General features: G+C 59.9%; 1 protein-coding gene across 1 annotated transcript in view; it reads right to left on the bottom strand.

The window, feature by feature from the left end:
* WNK2 (WNK lysine deficient protein kinase 2) overlaps window positions 1–26,602 on the bottom strand; it is a 131,054-nt gene that overhangs the window by 70,996 nt on the left and 33,456 nt on the right. Inside the window, 10 exon segments of the mRNA XM_030293510.1 lie at window positions 1,485–2,054; window positions 3,300–3,491; window positions 3,777–3,908; window positions 5,610–5,812; window positions 9,612–9,894; window positions 14,328–14,547; window positions 16,892–16,980; window positions 19,140–19,297; window positions 22,974–23,194; window positions 23,365–23,537. Of these exon segments, the coding sequence (XP_030149370.1) occupies window positions 1,485–2,054; window positions 3,300–3,491; window positions 3,777–3,908; window positions 5,610–5,812; window positions 9,612–9,894; window positions 14,328–14,547; window positions 16,892–16,980; window positions 19,140–19,297; window positions 22,974–23,194; window positions 23,365–23,537 (2,241 nt within the window).

Below are 26,602 nucleotides of genomic sequence, written 5' to 3'. Positions count from 1 at the left end.
GGCCTGCAGAGGGCGGTTCGGGACACGGGCTGGGCTCCTCACAGACCCTCTAAAAGCTCCCGGTGGGACAGCTGAGAAGACAAGGCAGAAGGCAGGTCCCCATGTGAAAGAGCGGGAGCCTCCATCGCACCCTGCCTCCAGGTTGAGGTCAGGAACATGAAGGCCCGCTGCTAGCCGCGCTGGCGTGGGGATCGGCTGTGAAAGCCACAGCCCCTTCTCCCCCGGAAGGACCCCCAGCTGCTGTGTTCACGGGAGTCTTCTCTCAGCACAGGGAGGCCGTGAGGCGGCCAGACCGGCCCGTCCACAAACCACAGACACCGGGAGGCCGCCAGGCATGGCCAACAGCCTGTGGGCGCACGGCGCCTGCCCCAGCTGCCGGCTGAGCCAGCGACCCACACACCAGGCCAGAAGGCAGAGAGGCACCAGTCCAGGCCCTGACACTGCAGACCCCAGCCTCCACGTCGCCCTTGGCTTTCTGCAAACAGCCCCGACCGGTTGAGCGGATGTCACCCCGACTAACGACTAACGGGCCAGGCAGGTGCTTGTTCAGTTGGGCGCCAGACAGCTGCATCTCCTCTGCCCCCTGCTGTCAACACAAACCAGCCCTTCTTTCACCAACAAATCCTTCCTGGAATCAGGCATTGAGAATCAGCGGCCAGGAGAACCTGTGTGCTCTCCAGATGCGCGGTCGTACTCGAGACTAGAGAGTGCAAAGTGACACCTGGCCCCTCCACGCGCACTGGGGGTAGATCTTCAACACGAGGCCCAAGGGGGGCTACGGGCCCCAGCACACAGGAGAGGGATCTTAGCTCAGAAGGCAAACAGCTCGCTGCGGCCACACAGCTGCTGAGACTTGGGGCCCAGGGTGGGGGGGGGGGGGGGCCCAGGTGACAGGCCCCACTCCCGCTCCTCTCCTCACGTGAGGTCGGAAAACAGCTTAGAGCTCCAACAGGTGCATGGAGTCTTGGGAAGGCCAGCCCTTCACTGCCCACACAGCAAGCCACCTAAGGTGCCCATCTGACCCCAGGGGTCATCCCTGTCTGCTCTGGCCATCCTGAAACCCACAGCTGTGTGCCCTTAGCACTGCCTGTCTGCTTCCTCCGAGCCCCGTCTGCCTCGCTCCCTGGTTGCTGGGATGGGGGTGAGCCACTAGCTGGCTCCCAGGTGCCCCGCCTGGAGAAGGCATGGCCAGGGACCCCGTCATCATCACCACCACCATCACCACCAGCAGCTAACACTGATCCTCCAAAGAGCCCAATGGTGGAAGCATCAGTCACCCCAACTCCCGCAGCTACATCTCTGGATACAGCAGGCACGCCACACGCGGCATGAGAAGCCACAGCCGAGGGACAGAACTGCCCGCTCGCCCACCCCTCCTCCACCCCCGGGTCTACGGAGAAGCAGAGGCCAGAGAACCTCTCTGGGTCAGCAGCTAGGCCGTCTTCCGGGACCTGAGGGCGGGCCCTGCGTGGCAGGTGGATTACCTGGCTCCCAGCCCCACCTGCCGCAGCGGCCTGCTCTGGAAGGTGTGTGACGCTTGGCTGGTGGGGCTGCGGCAGCGTGGGGGGCGCAGGCTGGGACGGGGCAGCCCGCACGTTCTGCGCCGCGTGGAGGGGAGAAGGCGGGACGTCGCTGGGCACCATCTGCGGAAAGGCTGCCGGGTACACGGGCTGGGCCGGGAGCTGAGCCACAGCGGCCGGGTGAATGGACAGGGCGGCCACACCCTGCGGGGCCACGGCCAGCAGAGGGATGGCGGTGGCGGTGGCCGCCACGTTTGGCACAATGGTCCGGCACGGCACGGCGAGCGGCGCCCCGGTGGGGTGGGGCAGCTTGACCGCCTGCAGGGGCAGGGCTGGTGACGCGGGCAGGGGGGCGGCGGCGGCGGCGCTGAGCGGGAGGCTTGGCAAGATGACGGCGGGAGAGAAATACTGAGAGGGAGCGGGGACGGAGGGGACGGCGGGCCCGGTGGCGGCCGGCAGGTCGGGCAGAGCTGTGGAGAGGCCGTCCATGGAGGCCAGGGGCGCAATGGGCGGCCCGACGGGAAGCGGAGGCACCTGAAAAACATGGGAGCACGCCAGCCTCACCAGGGCTCGCTCGGCCCAACGCCCGCCCCACACCCGCCCGACGCCCACCGACGCACGCCAGCCCCATAACAGTCCTCCCGCGCCACGCGCGCCTGATGCACGCCTGACACTTCCCTGTCACCTGCTCGCACGCACGCCCCGCCCCCCGCCGGCCCACCCCGCACCCGGCTGATGCCCCCACCACCAGCCCCGGCACTTCCAGGCAGCTGCTGCAGAAAGGAACCGGCCGGCAGCTCGGACTCGAGGGCTTGGAGCACTGACTTCCGGCTTCGCAGCTTCCACACGTTTTCCTTCGAGAGCCAGCACCGTCTACACCACCAGACTGGCCCCCAAGATCCGAAATTACTTTGCCTAACACCCCCCAGTCTGAACACACTCACAGGGAGACCAAACTCTGGAGGGCTGTCTCAGGGGAAAGCATATCCAAGACCCCCCACGTGCTGGGGCCGTGCCCCACAGCGGTGCTCTGGAACCTTCCGCGTGTGGTCTTCCATCCTGGAGACACCCGCTATCTGGCCTCCTGGAATCAGCACTTAACACATTTCGGCGGATTCTCTCTTTAAAGCCTTTCCAGTGGCCAACATGTGAGCATCGTCACATGATGCCCGTCTTCCCGCGATTATCAAGCAACAAAAGTCTGCAAGCCAACTTCTACCTATCGGAAAAGCCACTCAACACTGTTACCGCCAGAAAGGGAACAGGAGCTTAACTAGACGGTGACTGTGATGAGGACAAGACCAGGTGACAAGACTCTCCCATGGGCTTCCGCAAACCGTGGGGACGCTCACACCTTCGATATGTGGCACAGTTCCCTTCTGCATCCCACCGACGTGGTGTGATGGGCCCGTGACAGGTACGCCGTCTATGGCATTAACCCCGGCAACAGCACCCAAGCGCCATGTACTATCCAGTGTCCCTGGTCATCTGAGGCCCCGGACTCACAATGGGCACAGCCTTGGGTGGCTCCATGACAGACCGTGGCCACAGCTTTGTGCTACACCCTGGCTCCCGTGGCCCTGACCCTGGGCCGAACCTCTCTCTGTCCCGGACATACTTGGGAGAGACGCCCAGGGCAGATGGGCACGGCCACCCCAGCCCCAGGGAGTGCATCCATCCCGAGGACCCATGAGCACTCACAGCCCAGAGTACGAGGAGCGGCCAGCCGGGCTGGGGGCAAAGGCAAGGTGGAGGGCAGTGCGGGGAGGGGGGTTTTACCTGAGCAGGCACCTGAGGCAGAGGCTGCAGAGGTGCTGGCGGCATCTGGAGGGGCTTCAGCTGAGCGGGGGCCACCACCTGGGAAGTCGGAGCTAGGTAGGGCGGCAGATGAGGGGGCACCGGCTGGAGGGGGCCCACGGGCGGTGGGGCCAGGACAGGGGGCAAGGGCGCCGGCTGGGCCAGTGGAGGAGGCTGGAGAGAAATGCGGGGCGAGGCTTCTCTTAGATCAGCATCTTGCTGAGCCTCCCCCACCCCCACACGCACACACACACCCAGCCCGGAGCCTGAGACACGCATATCTGAAGGCATCATTCTGTGTAAGCGGGGCTCTTCCAAGTGCTATGGATCTATAAACCCCACTCCCACCTGCACCCCAGGTGCCGGGCAACCACGGAGAAGGAGCAGAGGGGACCCAGGCCAGCAGAGCTCGCTGCACATCCAGGGTGGTGGCCGTGAGCAAGGGCGGCCCACACTCACCTGCTGGCCAGCAGGCACAGGCTGGCCCGGGCCCGTCGACACGGCAGCAAAACTTATGGCTGGCTCCGGGAAATGCTGCTGCGGGAGCGGAGGGCGGGCTGGGGGTGGGATGGAGCTCCCCGGCAGTCCAGGCTGCAGAGAGCACCGAGAGCCACTCACCGGCTGCCCTCAGGCCCCCCACCCAGCTCGAGCTCCACAGCCACAGTGACCTGCCACCCGCTCCCCATATGCCTCTCACTCTTTCAGGGACTCGCCTGGGCACAGAACTTGGCAGAAGTGAGATGTGGTGGTCCCTAAGCTGAGAACAGCCACTACTCCCAACCAAGGAATGTTCTGGAACTTCAGGTCTATGAGACATTATGCAATCATGAGAAAAGAACACCATAAAGGCTTTGCAGAACCGGGACATTCAGTGGGAGAGAGATATGAATGAGCTTGCTTTTCATCTATGGGACCGTGTGAAACACAGACCCGCAAATACACCACAAACAGGGTTCGGGAAAGCGAGACCAGATAGTGGGACAGAGCCGGGATCTTCGGTGAGTCGGCCGCCAGAGTCCCCACCGCCAGTGGCAGCACAGACCCAGAGTCCACAGTCTGAGCGCTGGGTGTCTGACACTGTTAAGGAAGAGCTGCTCACTTGCTCATTTTTAGGTATAATGATGCTGTCAGGTTCTGTTTTCAAGAATCCTGACCCTGCAGACGTACAGACTGACATCTTTATGGGCAAAACACTCTTCTGGGATTCACTTCAAATACGGAGACGAGAGATGCAGGTGGGGGCTGAGGGGGGCACAGGTTTGGACACAGGAAAGATGTCCGAGGCCGACTCGGAAAGTGCTTTGGTTTTCTGGGTGACAGGAACTGCCAGGCCTCACCACTCACTGTGTCCTTCACAGTAAATGCTTTACGAAAGCCCTGCAGGGAGGGATGAGCTCCCCTCCGTGTTCACCTGAAGCCACCGTGCAGGAACCGCAGCCATGTGCCCAGGGGGAGCCCTGCACGCAGGATGGGCCACCCAGAGCCCACTGCCACCACTGTAGGTGACAATCGCCTTTCCCTACGTGAGTTTCTGCTGCCGTTTAAAATCCTGCTTCGCTTCATCTCATGAAACCAGCAAAGCCACAAACGGGAGCTGGAAACGAGTCCAGGACTCAGCAGACACAAATGCCCTCCAGAGGGGCCTTCTGAGCCTGCCCGACGGCCCAGGCCCACAGGACGGGGACCGGTGCTCAGGCAGCAGCAGCTGGACCCTTGGGAAGGGGGCCTAGGGGCCTGACTCTCCCTCTGGACCCCCCTCCGCAGCCCAGCTCTGCAGCTGTGAAGCATGGGGTTCATCCGGGCACAAATCAAATCAAATTGAAGAATAAAGGCCGGCTCGGACCCCCCCCCCCCCCGCCACTGCCACCCCCTCCCCGCCGGCTGTTCCCGCTTCACCCATCAGGCTCCGTCTCCGCATCTTACAAGTTACCCTACAGGTTTGTCAACCGTGGCTGAACACGTTCCCCACAATTCTGCCGTCCTCGTGCTTCTAACGTTTAACGGCTGCGTGGTGACCAGTGGAGAGCTACCCGGGGACACGTACGACCCCCTCAGCGGGGCCAGACACGCAAGCGGAACCAACGGTGTCGTTACTAGAAACGATGCCCGCTCCGCCACAGCCGCGAAGCTCTGCGGTCTGGGCTCCGCGCTCCTGTTCTCCCACCCAGTGGGCCTTTCAGCGCACAGCCCCCAACGTCCCAGCAGGGTGGACCTCCCTGGGGCCTGACCACGGGCCAGCGCAGCCTGGGCCGCCCGTGGGGCTCCAGGCCACGGGGGGAGGGGCTGACTCACCACGGCCGGCTGCTGGTAGGGCCCCAGCGAGGGCAGGCTGTACGGCAGGACAGGCCCGTCAGTCGCGCTCACCGGGGGACTGCACACGCACTGAGTCGGGGGCGGGGCCGCGTCCGCCAGCGAGCCCAGCACCGCACTCTGCTGGCTGCTCTGAGAGTCCGAGTACACGGTGGAGCCCTGGCCGCTGTCGAACGTGCTATCCGCTGGGAAGGACAAAGGCACGGCTCAGAGCAGACACCCCCAAACACCACCCCACGCACTCTACACACGGTCTGGGGACCGCGACGGTGCTCAGACACGATGCTCAGCCGGTCCCCTGCGCTCTCCCGCAAACCGGGACCTGGCCAGGTTTCTCAGTCACCTGAGCACTTAAGTGCTTATCGTTCTAGACAAATCACTCCAGGACGATGGGGGGCAGGGGTTGGAACCCACCCGGGGATGCCCTGGCGCCCCACCCCAATGCGGTCCAGGGGCCATCCGCCCTGGGCACCACGGGTCCCAGGAGGGCACCTGACACCATCCTCTGCAGGAAGTGTGTCCACCCTGGCCACAGACAGGGCCCTCACCTGTTGCCTGGCCCGGCTGGAGAGCGAGAGCTCAGCAAGGGGCCTTAGGAGGCTGACAGAAGCTAGGAGAGGCTAGAAACTAGGGTGCTGCGGCAGAAGCGACGCTCATCCGTATTTTACGGGGCGGGGACTCTGACCACCTTCACCACCACGACAAAGAGCACAAAGCAGGAAAAGCTGAGTCCAAGCCCGGCCCTCACATCACGGGCCCACCCGTAACCCAGCTGGAAAATGGGGCAAGGCGAGGCCCCAGCCCGCCGAGAGGCCGAGAGGGGGTGGCTCCCCGCACCAGTGCCACAGCGGAGGGAGCCACCCACACACCAGGCACAGACAGGCCCCGTGGCCACGGGCTCGCCTTCCCAAATCACGGTGGGGACGACAGGCCGCCTGCATGGCCAGGCCACTGAACGGTGAAGACAAAATCCTGCTTGAAATGGCACCTTCTGCTTCCTGCTTCCAGACTCCAGAATGTACACGGACACTGTGGCTTCCCACCCGCAGCACCAAGCACGTCTACAGGGCGCCTCGGAGAGCCAGCATTGTGTCCATTTGTAATTTAAGTGAATGGAGTAAAAGCGAATCCTGCTGGCTTTACATCAAAGTCATTTTTTCCCAGGGGCTCATCAGGGCCCGCTCTAACCTGGGAGGACACGAGAGCCCCAAGGTCTATAACTGCACAGAACCCATTAGACACGTGGTGACTTTCAGTGAGCAGTTGGTGGTCATTTCCTCCTGCACACAGAGACAGAGACGCGGACACATACAGAGACACATGCAGACAAACCTAGAGACAGAGACAGACACACAGAGACGTAAAGAGACACATGCAGAGAGAGACACAGAGGACAAAGACATACAAAGAGACACACGCAGAAAGACCTACAGAGGACAGACACACACAGAGACATGCAGTGAGACACAGAGACACAGAGAGACACGCAGAAACAGACACACAGAGACACAGAGACAGAGCAATAGAGACAGACACACACAAGACAGAAACACAGAAACACACAGTGTGTGCACAAGAAAAAGAGTATGTACAGACTTGGCAAATTTCATATAAACCAACTTTAACTATATATGCAACATTTTACTTTCTTAAGCAGAATGTGTTTAATACCCAAACTATGGAGAGACCCCAAATGCCCACTGCAAATGAATGGATAAGATACGATATATATATGCATACATACATATATGTATATGTATGTGTGTGTATGTATATATGTGTGTGTATATATATACATATATATATATAATGGAATATTACTCAGCCATCAAAAAGAATGAAATCTTGCCATTTGTAATGATGGAGTGAAAATGTATCATGCTAAGTGAAATAAGTCAGATTTCACACATATGTGGAATTTAAGAAACAAAACAGATAAACATACAGGAAAGGAGGGAAAGAGAAGAGAGCAAAACAAACAGAGGGAGGTGGGTGGGGGATGGGCTGGATGGGGTATGGGGACTAAGGAGGGCACCTGTGATGAACACTGGGTGTTCTATGTACATGATGAATCACTGAATTCTACTCCTAAAAAAAATAAAGGGAATGTGTTATTTCTAGGATTAAAAATTTAGGGGCACCTGGGTGGCTCAGTTGGTTAAGCGTCTAACTCTTGATTTGGGCTCACATCATGATCTCATGGTTCAGGGGTTCGAGCTCTGAGCTGGGCTCTGTGCTGACAGTGTGGAAGCCTGCTGGAGATTCTCTCTCCCTCTCTCTCTGCCCCTCCCCTGCTCACATCCTCTCTCACTCTCTCTCTCTCTCAAAATAAATAAGTAAACTTAAAAAAAAAAATCTTTTAAACCTACTGACAAAGTGCCTTCTTGCAGCCACTGGGTGCTGGCCCACACCTTCTCAATGAACTTGATCTGGGCTGAGGTGGGCAGCTTGTGGTGGAGAACCCCACAGCACGATGCCTGCCGTACCTTCTGACATGCATGCGTCTGCCCACCCACCTTGCTACTCAAGATCAGGTCCCTTTTCCAGTGATGTGTGTGCAGCCCGGACCCCGTCATCTCACCTTCGCAAAGCACATGGCTTTTGTGTGTGCGAGTATGCTCAGTACGTTGTGGACACCCATGTGTGTGGGTTCTGCTGCGTGCACACGTGTGCATATATGCACATACGTGCGGGTGCACGTGAATGATTCTGTGCACACATTATCTCTGGAAGTTACCATTAAGAGACAGGCAACATCAGTGGCCTCCAAGGAGGAACAGTAACTGACCTCTGCTGCACACCCCCTGGTACGGTCTGAATTTTGCACGACGCGACCACGTTATCTGCTTTACAGAACTCACAATGAACGCGCAGAACCGCCCTGGATCGACAGGGAGACCGTGTCTGCAGACAGAACGCCCACCCATGCTGAGCCACCGTGCGATCCGTGTCTGCACGGCAGGTCGAGTCTGTGCAGGGACAGCTGACCCCGGCAGATTGCGTTCCAGGTCCGGGTGTCTCTCCTGCCTAGAAACTGTTCAAACAGCCAGGTGTTTGCTGTGTGAAGTGTGCCCGATACAGAGAGCCTTTTCCCACGCAAAGTTTATGCCCGTTGATTAACCGCTGGCTTATCAAAAAGTGGGATGAGGACGCAGTGCCCGTCTTCTCCGGAGCACGCCAGCGGGTCGGGAGGAAGCCAGAGGCAAGCACGCGGTCTCTGAGCAGCAGCTAGCTACTGGTTTGAATTTAAGTAGCCTACTTCGAAGAATGTCACTATTGTTTTAACGATAAATGACGTGCTCCTATTAAATCAATCGAGCAGGAGATTTTGACCTCTCCACACGAACAGCCTAAAAACGTGGCCCAGGTAGGCTACAGTCATACCCAGCACTTATTCACAGAACGGGCGGAAGATGCCACGTCCTCAACCCTCAGCCCACAGGTGGATTTTTAGGCTACTAACAGCAAAGGCAGGCCGTTCTTCTGCCCAGACTTGCAGGAGACCCTCTGTTCCCTCTCCCAGTCATCCGGGACTCAGCGTGATTCCCATCAAGCCATCAGTGATACCCTGGGAAACAGGGTAAAGGTGCCAAAGGTCGGGCACTAGAAGGGAGATAACCTCGGGGACATGTAATCCTGGCAGCAAAGGTCACGGCTGAGAGCGCCAGGACCACGGGAGACTGCAGCCGTTCTCGGCCCCAGGGCAGTGGTGTCCGGCGGGGATGCCCCCACCAGGCCCCGCGGCCAGGACTGGCCTCCACACAGAAGCAGTAGCTGGATGAGCCACTCCCGCCTACTGGCTTGGGGCACAGGAGGTTCTGGATCTCTCTGCACATTTGTCCCCGCCTGTCCCCAGACGCTAGGCTTCCACGAGCCAAAGACACCCCAGTGCCCCCCCGGCCCCAGGGAGAGCGCTCGCCCGCACCTGCGGTCCACACCTGAGGCGCGGGCTGGGGGCGCGGGCGCGGGGAGGACGGCACTCACAGGCCAGGGAGGTGGCGCTGGCCGGCAGCGCGGCAGGCAGGAGGTGCTGGTCTGCCTCGGGTTCCTCGGGCTCCGGCGGCCCAGCCTTTGCGTGGTAGGTCACCTGGACCTGCAGGGGTGCGGGCGGGCCCCTGGCCTTGTCGGGGCTGCCTGGGTCCCGCTGCTCCGGGGGCTGCAGCGCCGGCCAGATCCTCTCCCGCCGCCACTGGATCAATGCTACTCGGTCGCGGATGGACTTGGCCACAATCTTCACGTCGCTCTCGTGGAAGAATCCCGACTCGATCTGCAAAGGGCGGTGCCACACCATTACTAGTCACCTCCCATTCACAGGATTTCTGCAGAAGCCCCTCTCAGGCCCCACCCTATCTCTCACCCGCCTGTAAGGAAGTGCCCTCCTGCCAACTGAAAATCTGCAAAAAGCACGGCCCTCTGGACCTGCACAGTGCCGCTCCTGGGACAGCGAGGCTGCAGCAGGTGCGTGTGCCCGTGGGATGAGTGCAGGGAGGGGAGGGACCCTAAGCTGCCTCTGGCCGGACAGCTCTCCAAAAAAAACGCACAAAGGGAAGGGGGTGCACCGTGTAACTTGAGACAAGGGGGGACGGGGGCACCCATGCCCGGAAAACTCTGAACCCAGGAGAGCATTTGTGAAGGAGCCCCGGATCTCTGGGAAAAGTCACAGCTCTCCCAGAGGATACCGAGGGCAAAACCACGAAGCAACGGAGGCCCATCTCTGCCCCATCACCGTGGGAGCCTCGTGTGGAAAGGGAGAAAGCCAGAGCACAGAATTTTTGGCAACTATCAGGAGATGAGCGAACTCACGGCTTTCAACATACAGCAGACATACGTGTGCATAGATGCACACATGAGCGCGTGTGCAGGCGCACAGAACACCAGCTGGGCCCGGGGTGGTGCCCGGAGTCTGGCCAGTGTGAGAGCTGAGCTCCCCACGGAACAGTGGTTTCAGGCAAGAGAAGGAGGAGGGGCCTAGACACCTCACTGTGCCTGAAAGCAAGCCACACTCAGAGAACGAGGAACGAAGGATGCGTGGGAGGACGCGGGCCGGCACCCAGCACCTCCACGGTCCAAAGGCACACGTGCTGGGCATCAAAACACACAGTGACGCCGTGATGGCCTGAGAAGCACGTCCACCAATGCACGTGGCGGGGAGCGCAAGTGACCTGTGGCGGCAGGAGTGACAGGTGTCACTGCTGGTATGAGGTTACACAAGACACCACATGTGTGGTCTCTGTCCGCCCCTCCACACCCTCCCGTGGATCTCGGGCTCACGGGAAGCCATGTCACGAGTGGCCTATGGAACAACCCACCGGCTGGAAACAGTGGCCTGCCAGCAACCAGGTGAGTGACACAGACGCCGAAAGAACCTCGGCCCCGGTCAGCCCCGGTCAGCCCCGGATGACGCCCTGGCCACATGGCGTGGAGGACCCAGAGCCAGAGGGACCCCTAAGCCGCCCAGATTCCTGACCGCAGGGACAGTGTGAGACCACACACGTGTACAGTGCTGCATCTGGGGTAAAGTACCATGTGGCATGGGTAACTCACCAACAAAACCGTGAGTCCACGGAGACGCAAATAAATGGAGAGGACACAGTCACGAGGTACACCCACCCATCATTTGATAGGAGACCGCTGGCAGACGCCCCTCAACCACGCGATCAAAGGGCGCGTGCTCAGTGGGCTGGCCCTGGTGGGGACACAGCCCCACGCCAAGCACTCCCACAGACACACTGACATGACCACAAGGGAGCCACGCAAGGTGGTCACCGGATGTATCCTTCATGGCAAGACAACTAAAGACAGACAACAGGGGACCCTGAACAGGCCTGAGTGGCTCTCCCAGTTCTGATGGCTGGGGTGGCCAAGTAGAATGGTGGAAAAGAGACACGGGTGTATTTGGGGTGATGGGGCATCAGGTCTGGACATCATGTCAAATGGTTCTCTTTGGTACGTTTGCAACTTTTCTGTAAGTGTGGGACTGATAACTTCACAATCTCATTTCAGAAAACAACCCCGCTGGACAGAGCAAACCATGTCAAAATCCCGCAGACATCTCGGCAGCCAGCCTCCCGCCAGACTGCGGCCCCGGGCGGCAGGGTGAGTGGTGGCACTCGGCCAGGATTCTCGCGAGGGGCTGGGGCTGAGGTCAGTGCCGCCCACTCACCTGCCAGCCCACCATAGGGCCGCCCTGACCAGAGGCCACGGACAAGAAGGCGCCCCGCGGACACACCTGCCTGCTGCTTCTATTTTCTGCCCATGGCCCAGTTTTCCTTCCATCTCTGTCCTCACGGTCACCCCCTGGCGATCCTCTCTAAGGTGTTTCTTCTATTTTTTCCCGGATGGGGAAAATTTATCCCCATTCTTTACCACAATGAAATGTCGACTGCACCAAGGCCATGAAGGCAGAAGAGGGGGTGCACAGACACGGGGAGCCTGGGCCAGGCTGCGAGCCCCTTCTCCGGGAGTCCTCACAAGGGATCACTTCCAGGCCAAAGCCAGCCCAGGGGACGGGCCCTTCTCACCCCCGGTGATCTCGATCTCGTCCCCTGCGCCCCGTGAGCCACCTGCTAGAGGTGGCTGGTTTTAGACTGTGATATGGGCGCTGGCATTGCAAAGAAGTGGGTGTGTTCAATTACAGCTGTTGGTATGTGGCCACCCAGGGCAGCCGGGGGCGGTGAGCCCTGAAACGCTGCCCCACTGGGGCTCCTGACGTCAGATCTGGTGTTTTACGGTGGGCCTTCGGGAAGGTCCCGGCCAGGAGCCGAAGCCGCAGGCAGACCCCGCCCTGGAAACGCAGCCACTTTCAGCTCGACACTGGCAGCTCCCGAGGCACCAGCTCGTCCTGCTCCCGGAGTGGAGTGGGCATGCATCATTCCATCATCTTTAACTGAACGCAGCAATGCGCAGTCTGCGAGAATGTCCTGCTGCTTGTGGGACGCTCCTCAGAAAAAGCGTGGGGCCCTAGGGTCTCCACCGGGAACGCGCGGACGCTGCCCAGGAAGACCAGCCAAGGGCCAGGGGCTCGCTGAGGGCAGGCGAGGCGGCAGGCCCGGCATGGGCCGGAGACAGAGGAGGCCGGGCATCTCTGTGTTGAGGCAGAGAAGGGAGAAGTCGCTCACGAGAGTGGGTGTTCCCAAAAAGGCCTCAGGCCGAGTGTGGCCACCACCCCGTCCTACAACGGAAGAGCCGGAGGAGGCGCCTGGTCCAACCGTGGCAGACGACATCACGTGGAATCCATCTGTGCCACGGTCCGTCGTCCTCGTGCATTGCTGTGGCCCTTGACCTGCGCGGGGTTCCCGCCGGAATCCATCCTGGGCAGGGAGGCTCCCGGGTGTGTGGAGCAGGTGCCACCAGGCTCACAGGGAGGCAGACAGCTGCCTGCCCCCAGGCCTCCGGAGGTGCCCACACCGGCCCGACCTGGCCGGCCCTGACAGACACACCCCTCACGGCAGCCCCAGGGACCCGCATCATCTCCAGCAGGGCCACCCCTGGCCACAGCCTACCTCCTGGCCAGGTCCCTCTCCCTGTGGGCCCCCAGGACATGTGGCACTGGACCCTCACTCCTCGGCCACCGGCCTGCACATCACCCAGCTCGTCAATGCTTGTGCTTTAAACTTTGGAAGGTGGGAGGGGACCGCGGCGCTGTAGGTCAAGGAGGAACAAGGGTCCTGAAGTCAGGGCACTGACGTGCCCACTAACTGCAAGTCGGTACCTAGCGATCCGACATCCGCTCGGGCGTGTGAGCCACACAGCCCCGTTCGATCTACTCACAGCAGTGCTGCCCCGTTTCTGGGCCCAGGGATGTGACCGGCAGCTGGGGAGGTGAGGGTGGTCCCATCCTGGGCTCCGGTCCATCAGCAGGATGTCACGCTCACCGTACATGTGGGAAGCAGCAGAGGACCAGCCACCACCCAGGGCGCGGTGAGGCCCCGGCTGGCCATGCAGCAACCGTTCTGCTACCACTGCCCCGATGCACCCACAAGGCCATGGATTCCTCACGTGCTGTGTTCACAGGCGCCCTACGCCCACAAAGCCGAGCCACAGCCCGTGGCCCACATCTTACACGGCACAGCCAGCCTCAGTTTCCTCCTCCGAGCAGGGGCTCGAGGAATGACGTGGCCTCCCAGCCCACCCTCCAGAGCCACAGTCCACTTCCTCCTCCTTAAAACCCACCCAGGGCCAGGGAGTCTAGAGAACCCTGTACCCTGGGAGGCACTACGATTTTGCCAGGTGTGCTAGATGCAAGAAAAGAGGGCGTGCGCTTCTGTGCCGACGAGAGGCACGGCCTAGCGCTGCCTCCCCTGCGGCGAGCACGCGGATTTTCACTCAAGCTCACTTTCTACAGCAAAAATCAGCAGCTCCTTTCTCACACACACCTCTTCTGCAGCACCGCAGCGGGACACAGTGCCCTCAGCAACAAAGGGACAATCAAACCAAGGCCACATTCACACAAAAGCGGCAAAACCCTGGTCAAAACCCGGGCCTTCCCGATCCACCCAAGCCCCCAGTCCCTCCCTGCACGGCTCCACGGGACCCCTCACCGTGCTGCCTTGGAGCCCCCAGTCCCCCGCTGCACGCTCGCCATAGGGCCGCACCCCTGCTCTGACCTCGTCCTGATCTTTGGAAACCACACGCCTTCGCGCAATACCCCGCGTCTACCGGGACCCACCACCCGCCCTCCGCAAGCGAGCGTCACGGTACCATCTCCTGCGCCACACCATCCGGCGTCTCCTTCTCCAGGTCAAAGGTGAACTCTATGGCCCCGTTGTCCTTGGGCTTGCCCTTCAGTTTCTTGGGGTCCTCAACCCAGAGCCGCAGGGCGATGGTAGACTTCCTGCCGTGGTCCTCCTCTGCCAGCTCCACCCTCACTCCCGTGTCCTCCGCGAAGAAGGCGTGGCTCAGCAGGTCCTTGATCTCGTACCTGAGGAGGGGCGGTCGACGGGCAAGGTGAGGGCAGGCCTGCTGGCAAGGCACGAGACGAAGCGCCAGGGCCCTGACCCACCCCGCTCCTTCCAGAAGGTTCTCCGACTATACTATCCGATGGGCAGGCTCTGTCCTCAAGGGCAGCACGCAATAGTTTATTCCCAGGGAAGCAGAGAAGATTACACCTGAACGCAGCTCACTGCAGAGCATTCACAGCTTCTTTTTTCTCTCATTATGAAAAGTGAACACCCCTATCAAGAGAGACTCAGAAGTGAACAGTTTCTAGACCGGGCTCTGCACTGCGCAGATAGGCCCGTGGAAGCGCTGGTGAGCCCCCAGGTGCCACGGAGACTCGTGAGGCTGAACCTGTTGCAGGGGGGGCAGTCCAGGCTCCCAGAAGCAGGGAGTGCTCAGGGGCCTTCCAGAGTTCCTCAGGATGGGGGTGGGTCAGCTGCTGGGCAACGTCGTGGCAACCTCTCCCCATCCCTGAACACCGAGTTCCCTTCTTCCCAGGGTCCTGTCTGTTCCAGCGGCCCCTCCCTGATTACTGCAGAGGGCATCTCATCCAACGGGCAGGCGGAGCCCACACCCCATGCACGGTCACCACACAGGAAAAGGGGAGCAGAGGTCAGGGCCCCTGCCAGTCCCGGTCTGGAAGGTGGTCTTGCAGGGTCTGCTCTGAGAATTCTTTGCTTCTAGGTGGTTGTTTCTATACCTCTCTAATATGACTTACATTTCACAACTTTTTACTGTTTTTCTTAAAAAATAAAATGTGATAACCTGCAGGGAGCAGGAGAGAAAGCCCAAGGATCAGAAAAGGACGCCTGAGAGACGATGGCAGCAGATATCAAGGGTGAGGACAGTGACAGGGTGGCCATGTGCTATGTGCACAAGGGTGGGGAGGGCACACAAGGGGGCAAGGAAGAGTGGGGGGGGAGGGGGAGGGATGGGGGGGATGGGCAGGGGTGATCGAAGATTAGAGGAGGGGAGGAAAAGGAGGGAAGGAGGAAAGGGGGAAGAGGAAGGGGAGGAGGGAGGGGAGGAAGATGAAGGTAGGAGGAGGGAGAGAGGAAAGGGAGAGAAGGGAGGGGAGGAGAAAGGGGAAGACAGGAGGGAAAAGGAGGGACGGAGAAAAGGGGGAAGAAGGAGGGGAGGAGAATGGGGAGGAGGAAAGGGAAAAGGAGGGGTAAAGAAAGGGGAAGAGGAAGGGAGAAAAGGGGGAAGAAGAAGGGGAAGAGGGAAGGGAAGAGGATATAGGTAGGAGGAGGAAGAGAGGAAAGGGGGAGGAGGAAGGGGAGGAGAATGGGGGGAGGGGAGGGAAGAAGAGGGAGGGAAGAAAAGGGGAAGGAGGGGAAAGAGGGGAGGAGGGAGGGGAGGAGGGAGGGGAGGAGGGAGGGGAGGAGGGAGAGAAGAAAGGGGGAAGAGGAAGGGGAAGAGGGAGGGGAGGAGGGAGAGAGGAAAGGGGGAAGAGGAAGGGGAGGAGGGAGAGAGGAGAGGAGGGAGAGAAGAAAGGGGGAAGAGGAAGGGGAAGAGAGGGGGAGGAGGGATGAGGGGAGAAAGAGGGGAGGGAGAAGAAAGGGGGAAGAGGAAGGGAAAAGGGAGGGGAGGAGGGAGAGGGGAGGAGGGAGAGGGGAGGGGGGAGAGAGAAGAAAGGGGGAAGAGAAAGGGGGAAGAGGAAGGAGAAGAGGGAGAGGAGGAGAGAGGGGAGGAGGGAGGGGAGGAGAACGTAGGTAGGAGGAGGGAGAGAGGCAAGGGGGAAGAGGGAGGGGAGGAGGAAGAGGAGGAGGAAGAGGGGAGGAGGGAGAGAGGAGAGGAGGGAGAGAAGGGGGAAGAGGAAGGGGAAGAGGGAGGGGAGGAGGGAGGGGGGAGGAGGGAAGGGAGGGAGAACGTAGGTAGGAGGAGGGAGAGAGGCAAGGGGGAAGAGGGAGGGGAGGAGGGAAAGAGAGGGGAGGAGGCCCTGGCTGACCAGCTGAAGAGGCGGGGGCTGGTTCGGGGGCAGCTCAGGGCTTTGGGCTGAAACTCGGGTGCACGGAACTCGCAGTCTGCAGGTGGTTGGAAGGGAGGCTGAGGGCACGGCAGAGGGGGGCCCTGCTCAGGCTAGGTGGGTGAGAAGCAGCTAGCAAGGGAGGGAGGGCTCCAGGACGGCCCCCAAAGCCGGGGAGCGAGCTCCAGGCAGCCGAGGAGGGGCCAAGGCTGTCCCCCTGCCTGCCCGGAGGCCTCGCTGGCCCAGGGACGCCGTGGCCTGAAGCAGCCAGCCTGCCTGCCTACCACCCGTGCGTGAGGGCCAGCTGGGGTGACTTCCGCAGGAAGAGCACGCAGACCCAGAGGCTCCCGGGACTCACCTTTCCTCCTTGTTTTTGCAGATGCATTCCCCGATGATCTCCTTGATTTCAGGATCATGCACCTTCTCAAAGCTGGCAGGCTTGATGCCCTGTTAAGACAAGATGAGTGGAGTCACCGACAGGACCTGCCTCCTGCTCAGGTGGCACTAACCCCGAAGGGGAGGAGGCAGGAGGCGCGCCAGCTTGCTGGGGGCTCAGCTCATCCCGAGTCCCCGACGATGTGCCGCCAGGAGCAGCAGAGTCTGAGAAAGAGCCCAACCCAGCCCCCGCCTGATGGGAGCACCCGCCCCCCAGTGTGGATGAGGAGGCCGGGCAGAGGGGCCACCTTCCACACCACACCCTCCCTGGAGGGTACTGAGGGCACTGCGTGGTCACTGCTGCTGGCTAAGGGCACCGGACATCTGCCCGACCGTGGCCACAATCAGGGCTGACTTCCCCAGGCCTGGTGGCTCAGGGTTTAGTGTCGGTGCCGTGCGGTTCTGCACCAAGGGCCCAGCGGGTGACCGCCAGCGATGGCCATGGCATGGGGGCACAGGACCCCAGAGTGCACACCCTGAGGCCAGAGGATCCAGGAGAAGCAGGGGATGGACTGCAGGGTTCATGTGCAGCTGCTGGGGGCAGGGGCTTGGGGGAAGGTTTTTAAACACACTGAGGAGCCTCACCCATCGCATTCCTCAACGAGACTCTGCCTCCCCAGGCCTCATCTTGGCTTTTTTGTTTTTAAACATAGAGAATATGATGCCTATGTTTTCCCATGGAGAGAGGGCGTGGGACGGTGGGGAGGGGTGGCCTCCAGCCCAGAGGTGGACCCAAGAGCGCAGGACCCCTGGCGGCTCCCGCCACCAGGTGGGGCCCTGCTGTGCCCAACAAACCCCTGACCCTCAGGCCCCAGGCCCATAACCCATGGGAATCGTGTGTGCCCAACATGCAGGAGGGTCTGTGCAGCAACAGAGTGGGACACGGGGCTCTGGCACGGCCGAGAACTTCCTGGTGGAGGTGAGGACCCCATGCTGTCCCACTGAGGCCAACGGAAAGAAGAGTCTAATTACAACAGGAGGAAGGGCCAAGGTCCCTATGGGAGGCAGGTGGGCTGAGAAACACAACTACAGGTAAACACACGTGTAAGCTGTCATCCACCTCTGCAGGGCTGAGGCCCCCAGAGCAGGTGAAGAACGTGCCAGAACGGCTGCCATTTTGAAAGGGCTCGTGTCCCCAGGCTCAGACGCATGGGGTCGGGCAGCTGGCAGCAGGGACACGGCATGCCTGAGAGACTGGGGTCGGGGGCAGATGCTGGATGCTGGAGCAGCGACAGGAGCCCCGGCCTGCGTCCCTGGCCTGCGAGGGACCAGGGTGGCCGTGGAGCACACCAGCAGGAATCAGTCCCGTCTCCCCCCGCCCAGCAGACAGACCACAGCAGCATCCAGGTGCGCAACCAGAAGCCAGGGTTGGGGCACTGCTCCCCCCGCACCCCTGCAAGCTTGGCAATGAGGCCCTAACCCCCTGGGGTGTCCCCTGCCCCATGGAGGCCCACTGCCCACGAGCACAAGCCTGCCTTCTCCTGCCAGCACCACCAGGGCACTGCACGCCCACCTGTGCGTCTCTGCCGATCCAGCCGGATCCTGCGTGCGTACCCACCCCCCCACACCCTCAGCAGCACACAGCAGGGGCTCAAAACAAGTGACCGATAACTCAGAATTAAGACCGAAGGAGAGAAATGAGCCGTGACCTGTCAGGAGCTCAGAGTGGAGGGCAGGGCGAGGACAGGTGCCCTGGGGTGCTGGGGACCACGCTCCTCGCCTGTCTGCAGAAGCGAGGGGTGCACCAGGCAGGGCAAGGCAGCCAGGACTCGGGGGTCATGGGGCCTGGTGCCCAGAAAAGCCACGACCTCACGGGGCATGACGGCCATCAAGGAAGGACAGGGTGACACGTCCACACAGCCGAAGCCACCAGATCACAGCTGACAACCGCGTGGGCACAGACCAGACACCAAGAAAGCCAACAGGCCCAGGGGATGGCGGCCCAGACAAGGCTCTGGGGGCAGGTGCTTCCTGAAGAAGCCCCGAAGGTGCTACAGCCTCCAGTCACACATGAGGCCCATGTGTCTCCACCGCCAGCTCAGAGGTCTGCACGGCCACCCCGCCAAGCTAGGCAGCCTCAGTTTCCTCTCTATGACAGCGTCCTTCCCCTCCTCACAGGGTACAGAGAGGGTCTCACAAAGCAGGCCCATCACGATGGCCCGCGGACTCACACAGGTGACCTTCCGGTAGATCTGGGCTGCATTCTGGCACTCGGAGTAGGGGTACTCTGAGGTGGCCATCTCCAGCATGCACATCCCGAAGGCATAGACGTCCACGGACTCGTCGTAATGCTCCTCGTACATCTCGGGCGCCATGAACTCTGGGGTGCCTGCGTCCAGGAGCAACAGAACCAGGGTCAGCAGCTAGTGGGCCCAAGGCCCCCCACACCCCCATCCGCACACTGTGCCACTAGCCCTGGAACCTGAGATTCAGCCAGGAGTGCTGTGCAGATGGTTCCCCACAATTCCCCCAGAACCCCCCTGGTTCCGGGGCACATGAGCCCACGGCACTGGTGGAGCCCACACAGCTAGGAGCCCACCACTTCCCAGGGCCCCGTCTGTGCCTGAAACCCTGCAGAGGTCACTTGCTGAGGAGCGAGCCGGATAACCCAGGGCCGACAGAAAGTCGGGGTCCCCGCATTGCTACCTGAACTGCAAACACAGGCACACCACACGGCAAAGTGTCAGAAAGCTCAGACGGGGAGCGTCTACGCTGACGGTGTCAGCCATGCACCCGTGGGGGCTCGGGTGGGAAAGGCGTGTGCGTCCCAAACACAGGAGGCTTTAAAATGACACTTATTACCCTGAACATTTCAACAGACTGAGTGAAATAAAATATTCAGTTATGCAGCTATGTACACACGACCTCCTCTCTACGAACCAACAAGCAAAGACCAAGAGGAGACGTCAGGGCGGTGGGGTCTGGCTGACGTCCTTTGGCTACACTGGTCTGGGTTTTGTTATTTTTCTATAACAAGCTTCTTTAAAAATCACAAAATCCTGGGGCACCTGGTGGCTCAGTCGGTTGAGCATCCGACTCTTGATTTCAGCTCAGGTCATGATCCCAGGGTCATGGGAGTCGAGCCCTGAGTCGGGCTCCGCACTGAGCCCGCAGCCTGCTTGAGATCCTCTCTACCTCTCCCTCTGCCCCTCCCCCACTCATGCTCTCTGTGTCTCTAAAATACAATTTCAGAAAAATTTAAAAATCACAAAATCCTTGGGGCACCTGTGTGGCTCAGTCAGTTAAGCGTCCAACTCTTGGTAATCGGCTCAGGTCATGATCTTGAGGTTCGTGAGATTGAGCCCCACGTTGGGCTCGGTGCTGAGTGTGTGGAGCCTGCTTGGGATTCTCTCTCTCTCCCCCCTCTCTCCCCCTCCCCCGCTCCATCTCTCTCAAAATAAATAAACTTTTAAAAAAAGTTACAAATCACAAACTCGTCTTGTAAAATAGGTCCATCTGAGTACCCAGCCAAACACAAAGCAAAGGGGAGCGCTGAACATCAACCTCGATGAGGCTTCCACACCTCTTCAACTGCCTTGACCTCGACATTTTCAAAATGTTCTAGTTTCTTTAAAAAGCAGCCGCAAGGGGCGCCTGGGTGGCGCAGTCGGTTAAGCGTCCGACTTCAGCCAGGTCACGATCTCGCGGTCCGTGAGTTCGAGCCCCGCGTCGGGCTCTGGGCTGATGGCTCAGAGCCTGGAGCCTGTTTCCGATTCTGTGTCTCCCTCTCTCTCTGCCCCTCCCCTGTTCATGCTCTGTCTCTCTCTGTCCCAAAAATAAATAAAAAAAAAACGTTGAAAAAAAAAAAAAAAAAAAAAACAGCCGCAGAACAGCACAAACTACTATGTAAAAAGCACACATGGGGTCATCAGTTGTCTTCGTGGCCATCTCTGGGATACAGACAGATAGGTTACCCAAAAGTTTAACTTTTTCTCGTTAATGCGAATTTCGATTTACATATGTTCAATGAAAAAGTTAACCTTTTGGGTAAGAAACGGCAAAAGCAGGAACTATCTGCAGGTCTACGTGTATAAGAACACGTGTGAAGAATTCTCAGAGGTTCCAGATCAGAAATAACGGGAACAGGGTGGACAGAGAAGTCAGGGGGAAATTTTACTAGGAATACTTTCTTCTTTTTGGGGTTTTGAGGCACATGACTGACTGGAGGAAATGTTTGCACTTGGCCGTGCACGTGCACCAGGAAAGAGGGAAGGCAGTCCAGGGCTCCAGCAGGAAGCTGGGAGCAGAGCCACCCCGAGGCCCCACACGAGCCCCGCAGTGGCCCGGTCTCTCCTGAGGCCCCCGCAACCAGGAATGCAGCTCCGAAAGAAACCCCCAAGGCCCCAGACCTTGCCTTTCAGGGTGGGCATGGGAGGTGTGGGTGCAGGGGAGGGGGCAGTGCAGAGCCAGGTTGGGGTTGCCCACTTGCACACGTGCTTGGGCCACAGACACAGACTATCTTCTCTTTCCTCTCACTGCAGCCATTCAAACCTGCGTGTTGAAAATAATATGTGTGTGCCCCACCCCCCCGCACGCACACACATGTGCCCTGTGCACCTCCTTGGCCCCCACGGCCCCACATTCCCTGCGTCCTCGCCACCATGGCCATGAATGCCTGCAGGCAGCACCAGCTCAGGACCCAGCCAACATAAACACAGCGTGAGAGTGGTAATGGCATCAGATCCGGGTGGCTCTTGGAGACAAAGCCCACAAGGGACACGTGACCCACAGCTGTGTGTACACACAGCATCAAGAGGCCATGGCCATAACGTTTACAATAAGGACACTGCCTGGGCTCTAGGGACCTTCTCACCCAGTCCATCCACCCCCTTCCCACTGGCTGACACAGAGCCCCCAGGTCGCGCTCCACAGGGCCCCCACCAAGCAACTGGACAGGTCCTTGGAGGCCACCGAGAGACATCCAAAGTGGGCTGCATCTAAAGTGCAAACCCAAACACCTGCACAAGCCCCTCTGACAGCTGCACCAGAAGCGGGTCCACAGTCAAGTGTTCCTGAAGATGCCCTGGGCACCGACAGCTGTGTCCTCTGACGAGGAAGGGGCCTGGCTGCTCGGGGCCGGGGACACGTGCTAATCACCCCTCATTCCCCATGAGTCTGGAGCTTCCTGGGCCCCAGCTGAGCCAAAGCTGAGATGACCAGGGACCCCACAGAACCAGGCACCCTGTGCGGGGCTTGGGGCCCAATGTGCCTGCTGGAAACGCCCAGCTTTCACATCCCCCCTCACACCACCCAGTACCTTGACAGCCCGCCTCTGAGAGGGACAGAGCCGCCAGCCAGAGAAAGCCCAGGGGGCTTCACCAGGCACCTCACCCCCGAGGCCAAATCTATAAAACCTGCCCGGAAACCACCAGCCGCTCAGAGGCACGCTCCCTACAGCCCTGGACCCCCCAGCCAGGCCCTCGCCTGTCCCACCCATTTCACAGAAAGAGAAACTGAGGCCTAGGTCGGCCCCCCACCCCATCACTTAACTCCCCAGAGCTGCTGGCGGCCCCTGTCCACAGGACACCCCGTGCAGTTGCCCTGCTCCAGATGTCACGCTCCAAACCCACTCGCCCTGCCAGAGAAGTTTCCAGATTCCTGGAGGGTTCATTTGCCACAGATAGGCCAAGTTCTGTCCCCAAGTGTGTATCAAAACCATGAGGTTGCAAAGCCCTGAGGTCACCCTCGTCTGTCCTGTGTCCCCACCTACGGAAAGAAAGGCTAGCAAACCAGCACCCACACCAAATCCCTCAGCCTCAGTGCCCCCACACACTTGCTCCAGACTCCCTCTCGTGGGCCTCATGGCCTGGCGTGACCCACCACCTCCCCACCTGCTCCAGCCTCACCGGCCACAAAGCCCCAAGTCCCTCTGTCATCGAGGCCTCCTTGCCGCTGCGTATCCACAGCCCCTCGGGCGCCAGCTGGCCTCTCCACCCGACCCACACAGCCAGGGACGCCCCCACACGCAGTCCAGGCCACGGCCGGGCCCCAGGACGTAGGCTTACCGATCACGCTCTTGGCAAAGGACGCCCTCTTGAGAGTGGCCAGGCCCAAGTCGCCGATCTTCACAGAGCCGGTGGGCCCAGTGATGAAGATGTTGTCACACTTGAGGTCCCGGTGGATGATGGGGGGCGTCCTGGTGTGCAGGAACAGCAGCCCCTTCAGGATCTGCCGGCACCAGCTGCGCAGGACCTTGGGCTTCATCACCTTGAACCGCTTCAGGTACCTGCGGGCGGGGGCGCGGCTCACCTGCGGCTCCCGCGGGAGGGGGCCATGTATCCACCACCCAGACGGGGACGCTGCTGAGAGAGGCCCCGGGACACAGGAGCCACCGCGGCCCCTGCGCCCGGACCGGGCCCACCCTGAGATGCAGCCAGCAGGTGGGGGCGTGCTCACGTCTTCAGCGTCCCCGAGGTCATCAGCTCGGTCACCAGCACGATGCACCTCTTCCCCCTGGCACTGGACTCCCAGAAGTCATAGAAGCGCACGATGTTGGGGTGCTGCAGGCCCTTGAGCATCTCGGCCTCCTCTTTGAACCGCTGCCTCTCCAGCTTGGTGAGCTTCCGGTCCTAGAGAAACACACAGACTGAAGGGCCTTCGGCCCAGCCAGGGGGCCCGGCCGGCACCTGCCTGCACCCTCACGGCTCCCTGTGCCCAGGGTGCAGCAGAGGGAGGGGCCCGGGCCACAGAGGGTTCGGCCCAGTCCCTCTGTTGGGTCCTCCCACATCCGTGACGCCTGACCCCGCAGCCTCGTGGCCCTGGATGAGGCACTGCCTGCACTGAGACCCCAGCAGAAGGACCTCTGGGAGCCAGAGACACGCGGAAAATCCACACCACAGCACACATACACTTTCTCCCAAAAAACACTTCTGAGGCCTCGTTCCCTCGGTACCCCATTCTGCCACAGAACAGACCTTAGCCCGCTTCCAATTCACACGCACCTTCAAGGACGTGCTCGACCAGGGAGCAGAGGAAAACTGGGAAACCAGGAGACTCACAAGAGACCAGAGTCGCGCCAGGCCCCACAGAGCTGGAGGGCACGGCAGACACGACCTGGAGTTCTTCATGGGACACGGCAACACCAACCTCCCAGTCCTAGGGGTCCCTGTGCGGTGCTGCCCACACGCCCTTCGCCACATCTGAACTCCCTCCAGCGCCCTCCCTGCACCCCCTGCCCCCATCTGCCGCCGCCCGGCCCTGCCTGCCAGGCCCGGCCCTTCCAGAACCACTCCGGTGGGCTCTCAGCACAAAGCTGCTGTCATTTCCAGCCTCGTCCTACGCGGAGCCTCACCTCTGTGGGCCCCAGTGTGGCCATCTCCCCACACCTGTGCCCTCCCACCATCACTCCCACAAGGACACAGAGGCCTCTACAATTGGACGCGGAACAGTGAGTTTTGAGAAGTGTGTGAATGCGGATTGACAGGGGGAGTTGGAACTGAAAAGAAACACACAGGCCAAGACTTTAGCGTCTTTCTGAAAGACCCCAGAAGACATCAAGCAGACTCCCTCCAACCCTGAGAGGAAAGGGGCCCAGGATCAGGACAAAGCCATCAGCTGGTGAAGAAATTCCACCCCAAGGGATTCCCTCCCACCAGCCCTGCCCCTGACAAACCCTCTTCGCCTGTTTGTGCACACGTGGGACCCACGGCATGACACCAGCACAGGGAAGTACTGGGAGGACCGTCCACACAGCTGACCCCAGAAGAACAAATAATTCAGGGGCAGAGGCGACTTCAAGAAATCTAGTTCATGTGCTCACCAGGTCTAAGCGGCTGACACACACAAGTAAGAGCACCATTCATTCTGCTTAAAAAGGAAGAATCAAGATCCTTAAAAAGGAACAATCAAGCTTCTGCAAATTAAGGTTCCACGTTTCAAAAAGAAGATACTCTGTGATCGAACGAAAACACTGAGTACAAAAAATTCAGCATCTGATCCAGACAAGAACACGCAAAGATGCTCCATTCATCAAAAACGAAAATTTACAGGATGCCTGGGTGGCTCAGTCGGTTGAGCGTCCGACTTCGGCTCAGGTCACGATCTTGTGATTCGTGAGTTCGAGCCCCACATCGGTCTCTGTGTTGACAGCTCGGAACCTGGAGCTGCTTCGGATTCTGTGTCTCCCTCTCTCTGCCCCTCCCCACACCCTCTTGTGTGCACGGTCTCTCAAAAATAAAATAAAACGTTAAAAAAAAATTTTTTTAATGAGAATTTACTTAAGAGAATAAAAATCAAGCTACAGACCGGAGAAACTCTTCCACAATATATCTGACACGAGACTCTACCCAGAACACGGACAGAACTCCTACAATTCTATAAAACAAACACGAAGAGGTTAAGATGAAGAAATGGCCAACAAGCACATGACAAGGCACTCGCCATCCTGAGTCACGAGGAAAATGCCCATCACTGCCCGGGCGCGCCCCACGCGCACCAGTAGGCCACCGTGACATCACTGCCCCACGCGCACCAGCACATAAGATCTGAGTCTCATTATATGAAAGTAATAGCTTAATTTTTCAAATATAAAAAATTAAAGTGAAAACATCCAATAAACGAATGAGAGCAAGAGAAGGGAACCATGAGGGGACATGAACAGCTGAAGGCCTTGACAACGTGTGACAGGAGCTGCAGGAGGACAGCCAGTCCCAGGAAGGAGGGGACAGCAGAGCAGCGGCCCCCAGAGCTGAGAGGAGAGCCCTTTAGGGAGCAGTGGGTGTGGGGCCAGAAAAACCGGAAACCGGTCCTGGTCCAGACCCTTCCACGAAGCCAGGGGGCAACTCCCGCCTACAGAGGACCGTGGGCCCGGGGGCCAGCATCAGCTGCGACACGGCCCTCAGAGTGCCCACCCGGCCTGGAGTCTCACGGCCAGCCGCACACCCAAAGACCTACTTGCCCACACACAACAGCCAAAGGCTCCTTGTGGGCACCTAGGTGCAATGGCCACTGCAGGAACAGTGCAGTGCCCCCAACACAGCACTGCCCAGCAGAAACGGGCATGGCAAAGCTGGCCTGCAGCCCGGGAGGGGCCGCTGACCTGACCGAGCCCTGTAGGGGAGGGGGGCCGTGCCGCATGGGAGAGGAGGATGGGGGCCGGCACAGCGTGGGAGAGGGGGGTCGCCCGTGTGAGGGAGGAGGACAGGGGCCCATGCCGTGTGGGGGAGGGGGCCTGCATCAGGGAGGAGGACGGGGGCCCACGGCGCGCTCCCCACCTCCACCACCAGCCAGGCTTCCAGTGTCACCCATTCTGGTCACTGACTCTGGAGGAAACGCTCAGGATCGTTAATACGTGTGTCCTGTTTGCCAGGTATCAGCATCAATCACCAGAAATGAAAGATCTCACTGCACTTTCAGAGAGCAAGTTCGTGTCATAGACGACATAACCAACCAGCCCCGAGAGGGAGAGGAGGGCGCCGCCTATGCCAAAGGTACGAGGTCAAAGACGCGGGTGGAATGTGGTCAGACTTCCAGGATGGGGCCTCTCAGGGCCCAGAGGTGGGAGGGAGCAGCCTCCTTTATATTCCAGGCCACCCAGCTATTTTTAACTTTGACACACACTGCTTGATGGCTGAAAAGGTCAGTCGGTGTATCCTCAGAGCGCTGCCCGGCAGCCCCACAGAGCCGGCCCCGGTCC

Source organism: Lynx canadensis, chromosome D4 (assembly GCF_007474595.2).
Source record: "Lynx canadensis isolate LIC74 chromosome D4, mLynCan4.pri.v2, whole genome shotgun sequence".
Classification (NCBI taxonomy): domain Eukaryota; kingdom Metazoa; phylum Chordata; class Mammalia; order Carnivora; family Felidae; genus Lynx; species Lynx canadensis.
Note: the sequence above shows the minus strand (reverse complement) of the source record. Positions and strands in the feature narration are given on the sequence as shown.